We start from the raw sequence: 22576 nt of genomic DNA, 5'->3' as shown, positions 1-22576 counted from the left end.
AGTTCTGAAAGTATGGTTCAGGGACCCCTAGGGATTCCAAGAACCTTTGAGGAGACTGTGAGGTCAAAATTATTTTCACAATAATGGTAAGACCCTATTTGCCTTTTCATTCTCATCTAGCATTAGTGTATAGTGAAGTTTTCCAGAGGTTGAATGACATGGGCTGTATCAAAAGAATAAATGCAAGCTGGGAGCGGTGGCTCACGCCTGTCATCCAGCACTTTGGGAGGCTGAGGCATGTGGATCACCTGAGGTCAGGAGTTCCAGACCAGCCTGGCCAACATGGCGAAACCCTGTCTTTACTAAAAATACTAAAAATTATCCGGGTGTGGTGGTGGGTGCCTGTAATCCCAGCTATCTGGGAGGCTGAGGCAGGAGAATTGCTTGAACCCGGGAGGCAGAGGTTGCAGTGAGCCCAGATCGCACCACTGCACTCCAGTCTGGGTGACAGAGCAGACTGTGTTTCAAAAAAAAAAAAAAAAAAAAGAATGCAAAAACATATACAAGATTCCAGTGGTTTTTCTCTTAAGCTAGACATTAGAGCAATTTGTGAAAATAAGAAATACATCAATTTTCTATAAAAAATGCTATTTATGTTAATATGTACAATGCCCATTATTATTATATTTTTAAATATGCTAATATTGATTAACATAACCTGTGTGTGTGTGTGTGTGTGTGTGTGTGTGTATATATATATATATATATATATGAGGATTTGGTGCTCTCAAGAATTTGTAGGTATTATCACAATAAGTAGAATGATGCCAATAAACGAAGGAAACAAGGACAACACCAGCTACCAATTTTTTAAAATTAATGGTGTTATAAAAATGTCTTCTGTGAATAGACAGTAGAGACTCAAAAGGGTGGAGTGGGATGAGTGATGAGAAATTACTTAACAGGTACAATGTATACTATTCTGGTGATGGCTACACTAAAAGCCGAGACTTCACCACTATTCACTATATTCATGTAACAAAACTGCACCTGGACTCCATAAATCTTACAAATAAAAAGAAATGTATTCTGTGGCACTCTCCTTCTTCTAAAAATAGCTTGGGCTGTTTTGGAATAATTTTTAACTTATTATATGTGATTGCAAGCTCCTTATGTGCCTTGGAATTCAGAATTTCATGCTTCCACTTTCACAACTGACTTCATTTAACTTTATGAAGCTTGTGCTAAATATATACATGCTTAAGGATATGTGAAAATCATTGAAAATGCTAAATTAAAATGATTTTAAACTAGTTTTAAATTGTATCAACTTTACAAAATAATTTTTTTCAGGGAGTTACACTGTTTTCTACTCGTTGCTTACTTAGGTTTATCGAAGGGGCAGATGAGAGGAGAAATTCCCTTTCTGAAACAAATGAAAAGGACACACAAAAATATTCTTCAGTTTCCCTGCCAATGTGTGTTTCCACTCAGCCCTGAATTCACTGATTTTCTACCTGTCCTCACTCCAATATTTTTTAATCATCGATTTTAAATCTTAATTCTGTAAACAGATCTACCATTTTCTTAGAAAATGAGGCATTTCTGGGAAGAACTGAAAAGAAATGGGGACTGGATTCATGAAAGGAACTTTTGGGGGCCTTTGTGAACAGGAGTTCTAGAACCACTAGGGAAGCTCAAATATTACTCCTTATAATTTTTGTATGATGTTCTCTTCAATAAAGGGTGTCAATGTAGTCTTCCTGTTACATATGTCATAATTAGATGCATATAAAGGAGGAACAAACCCATGCAGCTTCTAGAACAACAACAAATCGGGAGAAAGATAGGGTGGAAGTATCCTTCTGTCGTGGTTGTTATGTTCTTATGCTGACCTGAAACCATATTTTTGTGATTCATGAAGGTCATAAGAAAGACTATTTCCTTCACTGAACTTGGCTATTATTCTCACAAGTCAGTTATTCCCTTGGTCTCATTGGGCATGTTTTCACCCTATTTCCTTATCAGTTAGTGCTGGGAAGATAAGAACTTTGTATTTTATACACTGTACTGTAACATATAATATATGTAAACATGAAACAAAAACAGATTCATTGTGATTTCATTTTCTCCCACAGTGAAAGAATAGATTTAATCCTTTACCTAATTTGCATCCTTTGCTCTTCCAATCCTGTTCAATAATTCATCAGAAGGCAGTAACTTAGTGGTAAACAACATATTGTTTCCCCTTGTTGGTACTTAGTAAGCTTTAGCTTCTGCAATCTGTTCTCATGAAACGAATCCCATAATTCCTTTAATCATTTTAGTTACTCTTCTCTGGATCCATTCAATTAGATTACAACTTTTTGGCAGTAGAAGTACTTGAGTTGAACAGTCTTTCCATATGTTGTCTCAGAAGAGTGGTAAGAGAAAGACTTGGATCATTTACATTCATGGCTCAATGGCTACATTCATTTTGACTAAGATAGCTTTCTGGATATAGTACACATTGAACAAATGCTTGTGAATGAAAGTGTTTAATATGGACTTATTGACCATTTATTATTTTTCTAATCTATTTGTTAAGCCCTTTACTGACATTTGGTTTCTCCTTTGGAAAAACTGATTCTAAATAATGGTAATACTTTTAAAATATGTATCATGCTAATACCATAAATTAGGTTATACACCATATGTCCAACCAAGCTTTAGAACACTTTTTACAAAAATGGGCAAATCAAGGTTCAGGAAAGGATATTATAAAAAAATCATGGATACACATTGAGAAGAAGAGATTGTCAAAATAAGGTAAGGAAAAGAAGATGACATGAATCAAATTTCATATTCAATAACAATAAAATTCCCAGGAGAAAATTTGGGTAAGTAGTACTATAAAGGAATGATTTTTTAAAAACATGTCCCAATATGTAACTGAACATGTAAACCAGCTTGGAGTTCTTTTCTTTGATATAGGAAAGGGAACATTTCTGAAACAAAAATGAAATTTTTCACAAAACATTTTTTTCCATAGCTCAATGGCACCTGTTTTGCATGGAGACAAGCACATGCGAGAAAAAGTTGTAAAAGTGGAAGCAAATGTGGTCTCAGAAGAGGACTGAGAAAAACTTAGGTAAGGCTCTGGTACAAGACATTGTGGGAATTAAACACCCTACTAGAGATCTGGGGGAAAGCACCAAGAGCAAGTCAAATACTAGGATAGGAGATAGAATCCCTTTTCTTGGGGAGGTTCGAGAGTCCAAAACAGCCATATTCAGGATGCAGTTTCAGGTTGGCATCAGCATCAGAACTAGGTCCAAATTGAAGATCTGGTTGTAGATCAGGCTACACAGAGCAGAAGCTTTAGAGTCAGTCATGGAACAAGTACCAATGGAATGGAAATAGGAATAGTTAATCACTGTCTTTAGGAAATGGGGCTTTTGAAATGGGCCAAGAGAGTCAGGCAGGATTGAGTGGTTGTAAGTATTGGCTTGGTCTTCCTCAGGCCCAGAAGACCAGGAAGAAGTGATTAGCCATGGAGACTATACACTTCCACATGGAAAATGCTTAGAGAGAATTTGGTTTGGTTCAGAAGAAACTGCATATCCTCCTTCATCAACAATACTTGAAGTTGAGTTGATAGCAGCAGAAGTGTGATTTCAAACCCCCTTTACTAGTGAAGAGAAAGCATTCCCTATTTCCTCTACTGAGTTAGGATTGTTTATGGGACCCTATGGGGCAGCCTGTAGATGATTCCGTGTTCATTGTGCACAGTGGGGATGGTCTGGGATTTGTCACAGACTGACATCGGAGAATTGGAAAAGCTAAAGAAAGATATTTCAGTTTTATAATGAAGGTCCAGAATTAATTTGGAGGCCAGAGGGACCTAGAAAAGAAAATAAAAATGAGAATTACAAATGAGTGGATCTTTGCCATTGGTAAAAATCTGGGTCACTTATAGCTGTATTTTTCCATCTTTGCTTTTGTCTGTGGGCTTTGATAGCATAGTCGTCTAATAAGTGTTTCATCATCTGAATCTGACAATAGATATCATTCCAGAATACAATTGTTATGTAACAAAAATTCTGTATGTTGGAGAAAAAAGTCAATCAACACAATTTTAAGCTTTGTATGTCTTTTGTTTGCAGGGAGTCAGGCGTAAACAAGCATTTGTCATTCGATTCTTCTAGTGCATTTTCAGCATACTGTGCCTTGGGCATGACACATCAGAATCTGATGTTTATCTTTTATTACCTGCCAGACCTCTCTGGAAAAGCCTCTATGGAATTCATCATCTGCAGTCTTTGTTGTAGCTACACATATAAATACACGTTGAATGCACTTGTTGAGGATATTGTGGTTTCTAACGCTGAACTTAAAAAGTGTTGAGATGAATAATGAAGAGGACCTTCTGCAGGAGGTATGAAGCTAATCATTAAAATGTTTTTAACCAAAATATTGACAGTAAATCTTTTTTAAAAAATGTCAATTATTTGAATGCCAGTAAGAATAAGGGCAGCATAATTATACTTGTTATATGTCCACTCAGGAGAAGTTTATGAAGAATTGCCCTTCTGTACTACACAGTGAGTTTATAAAGATAATAAAAACTAAACAATTCAAAATATTCATCTAGGAAAGCTCATTTGGTTTGAATAATCATTTAAGTTCAATAGGCACTGAGTTTCAGAAGCATAAGTATGCTATAAAAAATTTTATTTCTATTTTGGTTGTTATTGAGAGAATAATCTTTGTTTTTCTCAAAGCTTTGGCCTCTTTCTAATAAATATGCTTTGAGATTAAATGACTAAAGGTGGAAACCTGTTTTCAAATTATATTTGAAATGCACAGCATGAATAATGATAGCCACTTATAGGGTCTAGCATATGTTAAAATAATCAGTTGTCAACATATAACATTTCTCCTCACTTCTTAATGTGCGTGTACCCAACCTTCACTCTTGTATTTCTGACTGACCATTCTGAAAGACTGAAGTGCAGACTTGGAGGCAAGCTGTGGTAAAATTTGGGAGGATGCGAGTTATCTTTAGTAGGTTAAGAAAATATAATGCAAGAAGCATACCTACTATGTGAAGAGTGCAGTGGAAGACCAGTGCATTATGTATGAAATAGTGGCATATAGAGAACAAACCTGGTCCCCACTTTTGCATGTAGTGGAGAAGATAGCTAACATCTAAGAATGGGTTCAGTGATCTGTGTAGTGAATACAAGCAGTTGTTTTGAAATAGAGTCAAGAACAAATGCACTTTCCCTAAGGAAACTGGGCAAGGCTATGTGAAGAAGGCACTCCCTGAGGAGGAGCTGTGGCTTATCCTGTACTGTCATGTCACTGTTGTAGGCATCAAATGGTGGATATGTTTATGTGATTATAATGAATTTAGCTAAAAGTAAATTCATAGCTGCAAAGGAAGGCTTATAGAAAGAAAGTAAAGGTAATTAGCATATACATCATTAGCTTTTTGGGATTTTGATTTCTAACTATGTAACTTCTTGGACTAGTTTTACTTACTACTTCTGATCCCATGGCAGAACTCTGCTTTCTTCCCCATCTCCCACAATTTTAGCCCAGGATTCCAGGTGATACAGCTCCCATGAAAGTCCTTAAAAGCCATGCCCTCCTCAAGACCAGTCTAGACCAAATGTTGATTGTTTACTCTTAGGAGAGCAGAAAAATGAACAATATGATTTTTAAACTGCACAATTCTCACAGCAAGAGACATTCTCTGTCTTTTGAGGAAAAGTTCCTTCAAAGTTGGAATAGAGCATTGTATTTACTAGATGTAATAAAGGTGAATCTTGGCTGGCCACTTGACCCAACTCCACTGAGTAAGCTCTTTTATACTCTCCTGTATAGGGTCACATTCTCAGGAAGTGAAAGAATATGGAAGGAGGGAGAGAGATGACATGTGACATTCCTTTTCCAGCCAACCGATGTTTGGAAAAGGACAAGACTGTGTTCCATGCTAGATGCTCTGGTAATGTGAGCAAGAGCAGCATGAAGTTAACTACAAAACACAGCAGCTGAACAAAAGCTCAGTGGATTCCGAAGGGCAGATTGTGTATATGGAGAAAATCCCTCAGAATACTTACTTCCCCAGTCTGAAGAAATTCTTTGTCAGAATATTCAGTAAAATGAACAGTTATTAATCTTAGGTTTGGTACTTCCCTAAAGAATATTTTACTGAGATTCTCTATTTAAAACAATGCTGTAAAGTCATGCATTCAGCTACATTCTTAGCAGTGGCAGACAAAAAATAGATTGAAAACACATTCTTACTTCTTAAAGTAGATCCTATGGGTGTATGAAGTTGTGAAATTGAGTGAAAGAGTGGCATATCATAACAATTAAAATCTGTTTATCAAGAACCTTGTGTGTGGTGCTGAGCTGGGTAATATGTCAAGTGAGTAAGATCTGTTCTCCACCCTGCAGATATTTATAACTCAATACAGAGAACACTGACACAGGTAGACACAGTTCTGACGTTTGCATATCACAGAAGGAATGAATGCCATCTGGGGTAAAGTCAGAGACTCATCCTGCTCTGCAGCCTGTATCTGTTGGGGGCATGAAGTGCAGCCCCATGGGAGGCTCTACCTGACCTTCTAGAGGCTTGCTTCAAGAGGCTAGAGATTTACCTACCCCAGCTTTCCCTGCTTTATGCTATTGTCTGTGTGACTCTAGAGACCTCCTGATTCTTGTTTTGTATTTTCCATTTGTTTTGTCTCTGAGAATTCAGAAGATTTGTCTTCTGAAGATTTCAAGGTTTATAGTTCATTTTATAATTATTTACCTCAAACTTACCTACTTCCAGTGTATCAACTAGCTCTCCATTTAAGAAATCTCAGTGGAGAGACAAGACAAAAATTAGATTTGAGTTTCAAGGGCAGTGGATTAAGCTCGCACTTCCTGAAATGAGAATGCCTGCATTTTAATCTTGGCTCTGCTACTTACTAGCTGTGTGACATGGGGCAAAGTATTGGACTTCTCTGTACCTCACTGGGACATTAATAGTGCCTACAGGAAGGGATTTTGTGGAGATTAAATGAGTTAATACATGTAAAGTGCTTAGAACTGTGCTTACAATATAGTGAGAACTCATTAAAAAGGAGTCATTCATTACATATACTTTATTATGTTATGTTGACTTCTAATAGCTCTCCTGTTTTCATTTTTACAGCCTTAAAGAGTTTTACATGTTTTCCTTTACATGATAGAATTTGTTTGCTTATGATAGTAATGATAACAATTATATATAATATACCTTTTTACATAAACATATATCCATCCACTTCTAGCCTATTAAGGCTTTCCTAAGGCACAATGACTAGAACTATTTTTAGCAGTCAGTTACAGGCATATCATAACTTTTTTAAAGGGTAGAGCACCTTCCCCTATCACATTTAAAGTATTTTTATATTCATATTTGCAGTATTTTTATATGCTGCAGCAGCCCATTAGCTGATATCTTCACTAACAGTTCCATAACATTCTTGGATCTTTTTTCATACTACATTACAGAGCCCATTATCATAAATATATATTATATATACATGAATATTTAAATTTTTTCTACATGTCTTTTTACCTTTGAAATATTTTTGTTGCTTTTCTGCTCACCCACAAAGCCTTCACAAATTATTTTTGTCCTGTCTACATGGATAAATATATTTTTAGCCATACGATCTTAATTTCTCTAAAAAATATGGAGAATTCTTCTTTGATTTACTTATGAACATACTAAATAAAACTTTTTGCTTCCTTTATTATTTTAGTTTTCTTTATTATTTAGCTTCATATTATCAAAATCACATGGTGTTAGACCTTTGTAAAATTATGTTTTTCCTTCTCTGAAAATGTTTGGTTAGGTATATTTTTCTTGTGTAGAACTTCTATTGTAGATTTTGCATAACTTGCCCACAGAGGTGAGATTTGTTTATGGGTTGATACACACTGTTGACTATTAGCCAATTTGTTAGAAATAACAATGAGACTCATAGCTTTTCATATGGGAGCAGCTATATCATTTACATTCTGATACTTCTTTCACACAGAGCTCTCAATAATGATCGTTGCTCTATCATTCTTGGTCACATGTGAATGTTCCACCTAATCTGCCAACTTAGGTCTAGGTTATTATCTTGTAAAAGTGGTGAGGATTAAACAGTTAGAAAGTGAAAATTTGATCGTAGAAGTGGAAATTAACCAGGTTGACCCTGACATTTGGCTAATCTCCCCACAAATGTGCTTGGAGATGAGAAACTCAACACTTTGACAAATAACCCATTCCATTTTGGGCTCATTATATTAAGTAAAATTCTGATTCCTTGCAAATTCCAAGAAATTTATCTGGATTTTCCTTCTGTGCTTTGTTTTACTTCAAAAGATAGAGATACTATTGAACTCTCACTTGAAATGTGGAGTTTTTTTTTTTAAAGACCTGAATTTCCTTAGTTTTCTGTATTTTGTCACATATAAAGTTTGTAAGTAGCATGAAGAGATGAAATAAGAGTTGTAAACCACACATATTTGAATTCTGCTATGTTCTAGCTATGAAGCCAGTCAAGTTGCTGCATTTATCAGATCCTCAGTTGCCTCACTGAAATATATATCTATATATTTATATAGATATATAGAGAGTGAGAGCATGCATACACACACACACACACACACACACACAGAGAGAGAGAGAGAGAGAGAGAGAACATTTTAGCTATTCTTCAGAAAAGCAAGAGAAATAATGTTTTCTCAGTATCTTAAGTGGGGTAATCATAACCGTGGGGAAAAGGCCTGATATTGAGGGTAACTACTGTGAAAAAACCCTAAAGAAAAGGTAAAATTTATAGAGTAAAGCTACAGAGGCATTGTAGAGCAGGCTTTCACTAGCACAAGCCCATCTGAGTAAAGAAGCACAGGTCTAAGCCCTTCTAGAGAAAACTTTGAAGAAGTCCATGCCATATTTTATCTAGGAAAGCTGTTTTGACTGAATCATCCTAGTGGGTTACCATCAGGTCTTGCTGACATCCAAAGAAGTCTCATTTAGAATCTTTTATAAAGGAGAAGTCTGAGTCAAATGTCCTTTCTGGCCTTATACTTCAACATGGTAGGTCTTGGTTGTAATTAATTAATTAGAAATTATTTACTCAATTACTACTTTATGCTAGGCAATATGTTAGGCACAAGGACACATCTAAATGCCACCTTCTAAGAATCTTCAGTCTTTGACATGTTCTTCTTGTCATCCTTTCCTGACTTGACTTCTTATCCCATCTGTCTTGGATTCCATATCCCATTATTTTAGCATCTTCCTTGCCCAAATCCTCAACTTATTTTTGTCATTGTCCTTCTGAGTTTGTGACCTCATGAAACCTTAAACCATGGTGTCTTCACATTTCCAGCTGAGCTTTGCTAGAGAAAATAATTACCTGTGCAGATTGGTGTCACTTTAAACTTTAAAACCTCCAATTCTTTCTGGGCCCTTGATATTTTTCTTTCTTGTGTCGGCTCTTTCTCAGTTTCCACTATAACTATGTGAAACAATTTCCATTCTCCTTAAGCCTTTAGTCTTCCATATTCCTACTGTATCTGAACACTTCTTACCCTAAAGGGAAAATTGGAAGCACCACAACCCTCCACCTTTTCTTATCCAGAATGGATAAGATAGATTAAGGTTTAAAATCAGTTTTAGATTGAAATTCTGCCATTTGTTGGGTGAAAATCTTCCTGAGGCTCAGTTATCTCATCTGAAAGGCACTCATGAAATGTTAACAATTCTTTGCTTTCTCTCTTTCTCCTCCTAATAGTCCTCTTCCTCCTCATTTTTTCTCTTCCTTCCTTGTCTCAGTCAGTTTGGGCTGCTATAACAAATTGCCATAGGTTGGCTGGCTTAAATTACAAACATTTATTTCTCACAGTTCTGGAGGCTGTAAGTCCAAGTTAAAGCCTCTGGCAGATCTAGCATGTAGTGAGGCCTCACTTTCTGGCTGGTAGATGTACATATTCTTGTATCCTATATGGTGGAGAGCAGAGAGAGAGGAAGTAAGCACTCTTCTATTTTTTTTTCCCCATAAGGGCACTAATTGTATCTTGAAGGCTGTAGCCTCATGACCTAATCACCTCTCAAAGGCTCTGCCTCCTAACATCATCGCATTAAGTGTTAGGGTTTACTGTATGGTTTGTGGGGGACACAAACATGCCGTTCTTAACTCTGCTCTTTCTTCTAATGATCTACCCCTTTTCCTTCCTCTGATAGAGGAAAATGTATTAAAGTTAATTCCTTTATTTCAATCCCAGATTCCATCTTTTCTGTCCTCCCAGGGACCTCCCTTTATTTTTTTTCTACTCTCTCCTATATCTCCTTTTTTGTTTCCTTTCATTAATCATGTATTTATATATGTATATATGTATGTATGTATATGTATGTATTTATTTTTGAGACAGGATCTCACTCTGTTGCCCAGGTTGGAGTGCAGTGGTGCAATCTTGGCTTACTGCAACCTCTACCTCCTGGATTCAAGTGATTCTTGTGCCTCAGTCTCCCGAGTAGTTGGGATTACAGGCATGCACCACCATGTCTGGCTAATTTTTATATTTTTAGTAGAGACGGGGGTCTTGTTATGTTGGCCAGGCTGGTCTCAAACTCCTGGCCTCAAGTGATTTGCCCACCTTGGCCTCCCAAAGTGCTGAGATTACAGGTGTAAGCCACTGTGCCTGGCTGTCTTAGCATTTAAATATATGCAAGTCTTCTCTACCTAAAAGCAATGTATTCCCCTGGTAGATATCTTTTCTGTCTTCTTTACTTCATACTTTTGAGTTGTATTTCATATTTTCATCTGATAATATTTCTTATGGGCTTACTGGGTGTAGATCCTGGGCTAAACATCTCACATTCCTCTTCAACTCACTGGATCTAGCTGCTGCTCACATGCTTCCACCGTGACTGTCCTTACCAAGGCCTCCAGTGACTTGGGTTGCAAAATACAATGGGCAAGTATTAATACCAACCTTATTTATCATTTCATCAGCATGGTCCTTTGGTACTTCCTTTTTATGTTTACTCATTAACTATGGTGGGTTTTTAGTTCTATTTATTTATTTATTTATTTATTTATTTATTTTTACTGTGCACCATTTAAATGAACATCTCAGTTCTCTTTTACATCTCTTATTTTCTCAGTCCCTGTTCTTTCCCTTAATATTTCCAACCACTGTCAGGGCTATTTTTTCCTTCCATTTTGTCTTTTACATTTTGACCCTTATGGTCAATGCTTGCTGGACACCTCCAGATGACACAATCACCTTAGATTCCATATGCCCAAAACAAAATTCATAATTTCCCTTCTCAAGTCTTTGCTTTCTGGGTTTCCTAGTCAGAAATGTGGTTGTCATTTTTCAGTCCTCTGTCTCTGACACTTCCTATATCCAGCTAGTTACCAAGCTGCGAAATCCACTTCCCAAGTATGTCTGCACTATGCTCATTTCGCCCCCTACTCCAGAGCTATTCTCCTAGTTCAGATCAATGTAATCTCTACTCTAGATTACCCAAGTGGGTATTAGAGATATAAATAGTTCCTTGTTTTATAGTATCCTGACCTAGCTGTAGTGTTTCTCAATTCTACAAGGGACACTTAAATGTATACTTGGCACTTAAGAGATCATAATGCCTGGGACTAAAGTAATTAATGCCTTTTAGTTTGGAGAAAAAAAACGTATACATGGACGAAAGCTCTACTTTAATGATACTGAAAGTTATTTAATGAAGCATTAGGTGAGATCTCCAAAGGGATACTATATAATTTACCAATTATAATGAAGACAACATAACTATGAGTTATTTGAAGGGACAGAAAGTTTAATAAGGATTCTACTTTCATTAGAGACTTAAGAACATCAATCATCCATTAAAAATAGAGCTACCATATATGATTCAGCAATCCACTACTGGATATATATCCAAAGGGTGTGGAATCAGTATGTTGAAGAGATATCTACACTCCCATGTTTATTACAGCATTATTCACAATAGCTAAGATATAGAATTGACCTAAGCATCTGGCAATAGATGAATGGATAAAGAAAAAGTGATATATATACACAATGGGATAGTATTCAGCCTTTAAAGGGAAGGAAGCCTTAAACAGGCAATAATTAGCTTAGCCCAGGCATTATGATCCCTTAAGTGCCAAATAAAATTTTCTGTCATTTGTTAAAACATGAATGGACCTAGAGGACATCATGTTAAGCGAAATAAGCCAGACACAGAAAGACAAATACTTCATGATCTCACTTATATGTGACGTGTAAAAAGGTTGAACTCAGAGAAGCAGAGAGTAGAATGTGGTTAACAGAGGGTAGGTGGTGGAGGGATTGGGGAGATGTTGGTCAAAGAATAAAAAATTTTATTTAGAAAGAAGAGTAGTTTCAAGAGATCTACTGTACCACATGGTGACTACAGTTAATAATAATATATAAGGGGACCTCAAAAAGTTCATGGAAAATGTGTATTATAAAAACTGCGTGTGGATTTTAAAATCTTTTGAACCAAAGTAAATTCATGCTAACTTGTTATGACATGTCTGAACAGGATATAGTTTGAGGCAGTAAGCATAGGACATCAGTTTGAATAGAGCATCTATCAGAGCAGCATGAATTCTGCTAAAATCAAAGCAAGAATGAACATCAAATTTATGGTGAAGCTGGGGTGGAAGAATGGTGAAATCCTTGATGCTTTATAAAAAGTTTGTGGGGACAATGCTCCAAATAAATCAGCAGTTTGAAATGGGTGACTCTTTTTGAGAAGAGATTAAACAGTGTTGAAGATGAAGGCTGAAGTGGCAGATCATCCACATCAATTTGCCCTAGTTGTTCATGCCTTGATTGAAGACGGCTGGCGATTAATAGCAGAAACGATAGCCAACACCACAGACATCTCAATTAGTTAAGTTTACACAATTCTGACTGAAAACTTAAAGTACAGCAAAGTTTCTACTTGATGTGTGCCAAAACCATTGTACCCAGATCAATTGGAGATGAGAGCAGAGCTTTCAGTGGAAATTTTAAACCGGTATGATCAAGATTCTGAAGCATTTCTTCAAAGAATTGTAACAGAAGACAAACATGGCTTTACCAGTATGATCCTGAAGATACTGCACAATTACAGCAATGGCTAGCAAGAGGTAGAAGTGGTCCAGTCAAAGCAAAAGTGGACCAGTCAAGAGCAAACGTCATGGCAATTGTTTTTTGAGATGCTCAAGGCATTTTGCTTGTTGACTTTCTAGAGAGCCAAAGAATGAGACCTACTTATTAGGAAAGTGTTTTGAGAAAGTTAGCCAACACTTTAGCAGAAAAATGCCCAGGAAACCTTCACCAGAGAGTTCTACTTCACCACGATGATGCTCCTGCTCATGCCTTTCATCGAACAAGGGTAATTTTGTGAGCATTTTGATGGGAGATCATAAGCATCCAGTTTACAGCACTGATTTGGCTCCTTCTGTCTTCCTTTTGTTTCCTAATCTTACAAAAATCTGTAAAGGGGATTCATTTTTCTTTAGTTAATAATGTAAAAAAGACCGCATTAATATGTTTACATTCCAGGACCCTCATTTTTAAAGGGATGCACTAAATGGCTGCTATGATTGCTTACAAAAGTATATTAACCTTGATAGAGCTTATGTTGAGAAATAAAGTTTATATTTTATATTTTTATCTTTTAATTCCATTTCCATGAACTTTTTGACATACCTTCATATTGTATATACAAAAATTGCTGAGAGAATAGATTTTCAGTGTTTTTACCACAAAAAATGGGAGATAATATATATCCTAATAGCTTAATTTAGCCATTCCACAATGTACACATATATCAAAAGATTATATTGTATACTATAAATATACATAATTTTTACTTGTCAATTAAAATTAATAAACATTTTAAAAGGAAAGGAGATCTAGGTCACCTTTTGTAGCCCTTCTGTCCCCAAATAAGAACATTAATCATGTTGTAATGGATGGCTACATCAAACCACCCTGCAGGTTAATTTTTGGTTGTGGCCAGAAAAGTAGGTAACTGTCTTATCAGGACAGGCTAGATAATCAACAGGAGCCTAGGAAAGAAGGAAACAGTGTGACCCCAAGAAATGATAAAACTAGTTTTGTACAGATGGAGATAGGGTTTCTATGTGAAAATTCCCAGCTGCGAAGGCTGGGGAGATTGTTGAGAGGCTGGATTATGCAGAGCCTTAGAGAATACCAATTTGAGTTTTCCCTGAAGATGAAGGGAGAATTGTGGAGGTATTTTCAGCAAAGAAATAACAAAACCAAAATTGTGTTATAGAAAAATAACATGGCAGTAGTATGAAGGATGAATAGAAGAAGGGTAACATTGGATACACAGAGAATGGTTAGAAATTGTGGAGCTGGTCAAAGAATACAAAATTACAGTTAAATAGGAAGAATAAGTTCAAGACATCTAATACACAGCATTGTGGCTATAGCTAATAATATACCTTCTTGAAGATTCTAAGAAAGCAGATGTTAAGTGTTCTCATCACCAAATGATAACTATGTGAAATAATGCATATTTAATTAGCTAGATGTAACCATTCCATAATGTATACATACTTTAAAACATTATGTGGTATACATACATACAATTTTATCTGTCAGTTTAAAAAATTAAAGGAAAACGCCAAAAAAACCCCATCAGACAATCTTATAAAAATGGGTAGTTTTAAAAAGACACTTCAAAAAAGAAGATATTGAAAAAAATTGTGTCAATTTTTTGACACAATTAAAATTAATAAACATTTTAAAAGGAAAGGAGATCTAGGTCACCTTTTGTAGCCCTTCTGTCCCCAAATAAGAACATCAACTCCAGCCTGTTGCCCAGGCTGGAGTGCAATGGCGCGATCTCGGCTCACTGTGACCTCTGCCTCCCGAATTCAAGCAATTCTCCAGCTTCAGCCTCTGGAGTTGCTGGGATTACAGGCACCCGCCACCACAACCGGCTAATTTTTGTATTTTTACTAGATGCGGGGTTTCGCCATGTTGGCCAGGCTGGTCTCAAACTCCTGACCTCAGGTGATCTACCTGCCTCGGCCTCCAAAGTGCTGGGATTACAGACGTGAGCCACCGCGCCCGGCCAGAAGTGCTTATTTTTAAATGGTAAATCACTTGAAAAGAATTGCCACATGTATTTAACTCTTTCTACTTTCTCGTATGCTACTTTCACATTTTTACTATTATAATGAAGGTGGCACTGAACATATATGACATATCTTGGATTATTTTCTTAAACCAAGTTGCTAGGAGTAGGAATACAAGGTTAATAGGTATGGATATTTTTAAAGTAATTAGTACAAGTTTGTGATGTAGTCTTTGAAATAACACTTCTGTAAATATTTTAAGCACATTTTCTTTCTTTTTTTCTTTGAAGAACACACTTAAAGGTAACTGAAGGCACATTCTTTCCTCTTTGACATATTCTTTTAAGTTTGATAATTATTGATCCCTTTTTCCACTATTTCTAACAGAGGTTAAAACTTGATGAAATTTTGTTTTGTTTGTTTGCATTTTCATGCACCTCTCTCATTAACAAAATCAGATGTTTGGTAAATGCATTAATGGCTACATCTCAGACTATAACTATTATACAGGGATAAAAAAAGTTTTTTTTTTGTATTGACATTAAAAATGTAACTGTTAGAGAAAAGTAAATCAATAAAATCAGTGATATTTAGAACCTAAATAACACATTATTATATTGGAAAGAAATTTATTAGGTCAAATTAGGGTCTACATTTAATGCTTGACAGTATTCCTTTAGGTTAAGCGTTTTTTAGTTAATTTGATCAAGTCACTGAGTTGAAATGCAAAATGATAAACTTATATTAAACCATATAAACACCATTTCAAAAGAATCACCATGATGAGAAAAACATGAATTATGGAAACATCTTGTAATGAATTTGAATGTAAGAAGGAAACATTTTTTATGGCCGTTCCCATGTATGAGACAAAAAGCCATCTGACGAAACGATAGTGGAAACATTTTGGAATTGTGAAAAGCTGCTCTGGTGAAAATTTCAAAAGAAATCAACCTGTTGTAGTAGAAATTTGGGATTGTCCAAATTAAGCATGAATTAAATGTGTATATTTATGCCATGCAATCAAAATGAAACTGCATATCTGTACTTACACTCATGATTCTTCCAGCCTGGTTTGCCTCACTCCCTATCTTCAGCTGAAATGCTCCCTCTTCTGTTTAAGGCTGGCCTATCTGAAGACTGAAATACTCTGCCTGTGTAGTAATAGCATTACTGTAGAGTCCAAGCCAGGCTATTTGGGTCACACTGCCCCACTCTGAGAATCCTCGGACTGCTTGATATGCCTTCATGATTCTGAGAGGTTCCCCTATTTTATTGTGTTTAGAATCTGGAGCTTCTTAGATAAGGGAATAGTGCCTGACCCAGTGAAAGTCACCTCTAGGCTGGCCAGGGCCTGTGAGGTAATCTAGAATGAGTTATCTTTCCACCAGAAATCCTCAGTAATGCATGGTGCCCAGGTAATAATTGTGGCTGACCTCTGTTTAGTACTTACTATGCATCAGGCATTGCTTTTCCAACATAATGGTGCAACCAGGGAGAGCTGCATCACTGAGTGCTTGATAAATGGTCAAATATTTCTAAACTGATTGGTAAACAGTGGCTAACAAGAGCCTCTTAACGGTCCACTCTACCCAAACTTTTCTACCTGTCCTAGTATTTCCCTGGGGCTCTTGGACCTGTCCACAGCCCATCAATTAAAGAGTTAAAGAACTAGTACCTGGCCCTACAGGCCCTCCAGGACCTTGCTACAGCTTCCTAGCACCCCAGCAATGGTTGGGAGGATATCCTGGTGACAGTGTTCATTAAGAGTGTGCCAAGTACTTGGTGCTCTGGAGCCAACTGGCTGGGTTCAAATCTGAGCTTTGTCACTTATGAGACTTGTGAGCTTGGGTTAGTTGATTAGTCTTTCTTTGACTCAATTTTTCTCATCTCTGAAATAGGATGGTAATGTATTTATCACATGGGATATTTTTCAGACTAAATAAATTAAGACATGTAAAGCATTTAGAAGAGATCTAGCACATAATAGGCACAATATAAGTGTTGGTTATTTTTATTAGATGTACCAATGGCTAAATATTTTCACCATCACCCTTTAGTACCACACTAGATACCACTGTTGGGGAAAAGACAGGTGGTCACTGCTGATACAGTTGTGCCTCATATCTCTAGAGCTGCTGCATATTCTGAACAGCATTCCGGTAGTTTTGAGACCTAGTTGTGTGGTAGTTGAGAAAGTTTATTTCTTTACTTCTTACCCTATATTTTAAATCAATTGACAGTATTTAACAATCATGAAATTTCAAATAAAAATCCAGATTTCTGGCATGTTTTGAAAATTTGTAAAACTGGCAACATGAGGGCCACGTTTTAATACGGCAACAATCATCTGGACTCCTGTGTTGGCTCCTTCCTGGGAAGGGGTATCAACTACTGTGTTCGCCCTCCAGCCCATTGTGTTTTTTTGTAATCTGTCTGGTATTTGAGTTTGCTCTCCTTGAACTAGGCTAACCTAAGCATATCTCTTTCTTTACAACATGGAGGCCCTTAACTGCCACAGCAACACTTTATTGCCTCTACTAGATTGTAATATTCTTTGTGAATCATGTTTTATGTTTTGTTTATTTTTATGTCTTTGATTTTGCCTTATCCATAGTAGGTTACATCTTCACTCTTGGGACTAATGAAGTTTAAACTGGTGGTGATGTGAATTAAGGTGGGTTTTGCTTTTATACAGAAAAGAGTTATAAAAATACAATTGAAAAAGAATATATAATTGAAGAAGTTGAACAAGTTTTATGAGTTACACAGATCACATTATATAATAAAAACAGAATTCCATTTAAGTCAATTATCAAGCTGTGGTGATGTAGGAAGCACCTCAAATAAAATACTTAGATTTGAATTCCTATTCTTCCTCAGATATGACCTTGAACAAATTACCTAACCCCTGTGGGTTATTTCTGCTTTGGAAAAAATGTAGGTAATAATAAATATTCCCTGTATGTTGTGGGTATTAGATGAAATATAAGATATTGTCTGGATATGGCAATGCTTTTAAAATGTTAATATTTTTATAGGTATTATTTTAAAGACTTTTTTTGTTGTTGTTGAGACAGAGTCTCACTCTGTTGCCCAGGCTGGAGTGCAGTGGTGCGATCTTGGCTCACTGTAACCTCCACCTCCTGGGTTTAAGCGATTCTTATGCCTCAGCCTCCCAAGTAGCTGGGACTACAGACACGTGCCACCAAATCTGGCTAATTTTTTGTATTTTTTGTAGAGATGGAGTTTTGCCATGTTGCCCAGGCTGGTCTTGAACTCCTGGCCTCAAGTGATCCACCCACCTCAGCCTCCCAAAGTTCTGGGATTACAGGCGTGAGCCACCCCACCTGGCTGGATATTATTTAAAAGACTTTAGGCAAATTAAATTTAACAGAGTTTAATTGAGCAAAGAATGATTTGAGAATTGGGCCTCCCTGAGAACCAAAATAGGTTCAGAGCGACTCTGGAGCTGCCACATTGTTGGATAACATTTATGGACAGAACAAGAAAAGTGATGTACAGAAGACAATAATGAGTCACAGAAACAGCTGAATTAGTTACAGCTGGGAGTTTCCCTTATTTGAACATGGTTTGAACAGTTGGCTGCCTGTGATTGGCAGGCATCTGAAATTCTAATTGGTACAGGAGTAGGTTATAGTTGGTTTATAAAGTTCTAGGCCAAACTTAAGATAGGTAAGGAGGTAGCTTTATGTAAACAATTCCTCCCTTTGGGTCAACCTCTTAAGATTGAGAGGTTGACTGAAACCTTAGGCATTGACGTCACTCTCACACCATTGTAAATGGACTTATTTGGTCTCAAATTCCACTGGGAAATAGCAGTACAGTGGATTTTGTAAGGTGGGAATATGGAAACAGAATGAGAGAAAAATAACCTGATTGTTTACTTTAGGTTAATTTTTTGTAAGGGTTAGAGCAGAGGGGACTTCTTTATTATGCTGGTATCTCCTGTTTTCAGAAGGAAAAAAAACTGTTCTGTTTTGGAATCTATCTTCTTCCTTAAAGTTTCACTGTGATTATGTTGTATTAGCATGAGTGATTTTGTTTTGATTTGGTCTGTTCTGTTGGGGCCTAATGCAAGAGTTCAGTCCAGAACAATGGTCTTCCGTAATTTTGTTTAACAATTCTCTTCTTTTGGTCAGGTTCTCACCTAGATGAGAGTGTGACCAAAACTTAGGGCTTTGGTGCTACTTCATATTACCATTATTTTGGGTTTTCTGTCTTAGCACATTATTGATAGGTTATAGTGTCTTCACGGTCAGGCATTTCTTTGAGATTTTGTCATTCCAGTCAAAGAGACCATCTGATATTCTACACATGGCTGTCTGCAAACATTTAAAACTTTGGGGAGAATATAGCATACCAGGGAGAATACTATTGTGACTGTCAGAATGATAATGATAATGACTACTATAGTGACTGGCAGGAGCATACCAAGAATTTGGAGTATGCTCCTTAGCCAAGGTTCCTATTAGTTCCTATTAATCAACTAAAGTTAAATAGATCGAAGAATAAGCCAGATGAAAAGTCTACATGTTTTAATTAAGCAGCCTGTTCATTAATCTCTTGTAACTGAATCTCTACAAAACCCAGTGTATTTATTCATGTACGATAAGAAGTGTAAGCCACTGCACAGATTTCTCCCTGTTCAGCCTGTAGGTAATCTAGAGCAATTTTATTATCTAGCGCAACTTTAGCAAGAGAATTTAAAGAAGTCTGCTGCACAGCCACAGGTTTTGCAGTAAAATCTGCTATACAGACTACTGTAAAGGATACATTTCTAATCATTACCTCATTTACTCCAAGCCATAGAAAAAGGAAACTAACAAATGATGCCCATCTAGAAAGGTGAAGGCCTTCTGGCAATGTTTTATTTAACCTAGGATGTACGTTAAGAGAAGTGGACTGATGTTCTGTTTCTGACTGATACTGGAGTAACAAAGGTGTCATTAAAATTCCTAGCCTACACTGGCCCTTCATCTTGCATCCATCAAGAGATAAGGTTGCTCATGTATAAGGTTGTCTGTGAAATCTAACACAAATAAAAATATACTCCACACACATAGGCCCCTTTTCCCACTGTGTTGTTCCAAGAGGCATAAGCAAGGCAAAAGTTAAGAAAGGTTAAGAATCTTATGATGGGAGAGAAGTCTTGTTCCATGATCTTGGGAAAGCTTTCTATGTCTAGGATGCCATCTGCTTCAAGGGAGAAAGTTCTCTGGTTAGCTTTACCTTAAGGTCTCTGGCAAGTGTTTGGTTTCAAGAGGCTGGATGGGCCAGACTCAAGGTTCAAGGTCCCAGTATTTTACTGCAGTGTGAGTGGCAAGGGAAGTCTTTCTCTGATGGTGTTTCCAGAAGGCCCAGTCTCTAAGTTTTAGACCATGAAGGGTTTGACTGTATCCGGTCAGTGGATCATAAAAAGCTCTTTTTACCTAATGAAAATACACTTTGGCACAATGCATTGAAGCCTACATTGTAGCATTTAGTCATATAAGAATTTAGGTGCAGAAGATACATAAGGTTCTATTATTAGAGGCCTTACAGTGACTATTTCATAAATGGTCAACTCATGTTTTGATTGGAAGAGGAACTGATTGTCATCAGTCTGCAGTACCTTTGACCAAGACAATTCAGTCCATTCAGTTAGACTTGCCTAATGCTATTATAGCTGTAACAACTTATGTTTTACAACTTGTCCAGTGAAACAAGTACCTTTATTGTTGGAGATTTCTCTAGGAATGTTCCATGAGAGAAACACATTTCTTGATAACCGTTAAGCTATTTTAGCTATTGTTATTGCATTAGCCTTCTTGCATGAGAAAGCTTGTATATAACTAGAAAACATGCATTACAAATGACAATTGAATAGAAGCCATCTGTAAATGTTCAAATGGCCCATCAAGTAGCAAAAATGTACCTGAAGTTTTTTTTGTCTTCCTAGGATTATGGATTTGACAAAGCAAAATAAACCACTTTGGCAACTTAGAATAGTCATGACACCAGTATATTTTTAAAAATATAATTTGGACGCAATCTTGGCTCACTTCAACCTCTGCCTCCTGGGTTCAAGTGATTCTCCTGCCTCAGTCTCCCGAGTAGCTGGGATTACAGGTGTGCACCACCATGCCCGAATAATTTTTGCATTTTTAGTAGAGATGGGGGGTCTCACTATATTGGCCAGGCTGGACTCGAACTCCTGACCTCGAGTGATCCACCTACCTCTGCATCCCAAATTGCTGAGATTATAGGCGAAAGCCACCATGCCTGGCCGAGTGTAGAGCTTTCAATGATGGAAGTTTTAATTACTTGAGAAGGACCAGGCAGCTCTCCAGACTCACCATGAGTCCACACTCGACAATGAATTCATATTATCTTAAATACAAATTTCGTTTCTTCAATTTAGGTGCATAGCACTGCTTATATAAATGGGTTATTGTAGGCAATTTGACTTGAACTATGAACCTCATTTAAATTGCATATTTTAACAACATCAGTACTGGCTGATCTAGCATGGAAATCTGCCAAAGTATTTCCTTGGTATTCAATTAGCTCTTGTGCTACTTAAGTTGGCAATTTTATAAACTGGTCAACTTCTTCATTAGAGTTTTTAGTATTCTTATCCCGTCCAAATGTATATCATTCTAGAGTTATCAGAAACCTGTATTCAAGAGTGTTTATGAGCATTCTTTCAAACCTTTCCATGAACCTCCTTGAGGACACAACATTTTAGGATTTTACTTGATTGTAATGAGCTTTCAGAAAGTTCATCAGAATTAATAAACTGTGAATAAGACTTAACATGGTTATGGTTAAAGATGCAATTGACAAGGAAATTTGGCTCTTTCTGTATCCTATAATAATTTAACATAAATAAACATAATTATTACTGATAACATATACTAAGACATATCAGAATATTAGGAGTCACATATGATTTTGAAATACATATTCATAATATATTCATAAAATATAACTCAGAGAATGTTAAGTACCATTTATTTTATGATGCTTTCCATTTTATTTAACATATCAAATAAGCCTATTTATTGTCTCTTTTTTGGATGCTTCAGGGACATTTTGGAACATCCTAAAGTTAGTTTGAAGGAAAAAAGACTTAATTTTAGAATTTGAAATTTGATTTTAGGAAGCCTATCAAATATGCCAAAGGTTTTAAACACTATCAAAATAGAATCACAGATTACGGCAAAATAATAGTAATTAATTTAGCCTAACTGATAATTAAAAGGTTTTCAAAAGCAAAAATCCTTATTCACTGATGAAGAGGAGATTCAGTTTTCCAAATAATCAAAAGACATAATAAAGACAGCACAAAACAAAATTTGTCTCTCCTCTATTTTTGTTTGCATTTTACTCAAAAGGTGGACGAAAATCTTTCACTCTTATTAATACTACAATAAATTCTTATTCAAAGGAGAAAACAGAGTTTTACTTTTTTC

At 36.4% G+C, this 22576-nt stretch overlaps 1 protein-coding gene across 2 annotated transcripts in view; it reads left to right on the top strand.

Annotated features, from left to right (window-relative positions):
• The first annotated feature begins 4287 nt into the window (after positions 1 to 4287).
• The window catches only part of LGSN (lengsin, lens protein with glutamine synthetase domain), a 43959-nt gene continuing 25670 nt past the window's right edge, over positions 4288 to 22576 (top strand). For both annotated transcript variants that reach the window (XM_057302531.2, XM_057302530.2), the window contains exon 1: positions 4288 to 4357. In XM_057302531.2, coding sequence (XP_057158514.1) covers positions 4328 to 4357 — 30 coding nt within the window. In that variant the 5' untranslated portion in view covers positions 4288 to 4327. The remainder of the gene's footprint in view (positions 4358 to 22576) is intronic.

This window comes from Pan paniscus, chromosome 5 (genome assembly GCF_029289425.2).
Source record: "Pan paniscus chromosome 5, NHGRI_mPanPan1-v2.0_pri, whole genome shotgun sequence".
Classification (NCBI taxonomy): Eukaryota; Metazoa; Chordata; class Mammalia; order Primates; family Hominidae; genus Pan; species Pan paniscus.
This window is presented reverse-complemented; position numbering and strand designations above follow the sequence as displayed.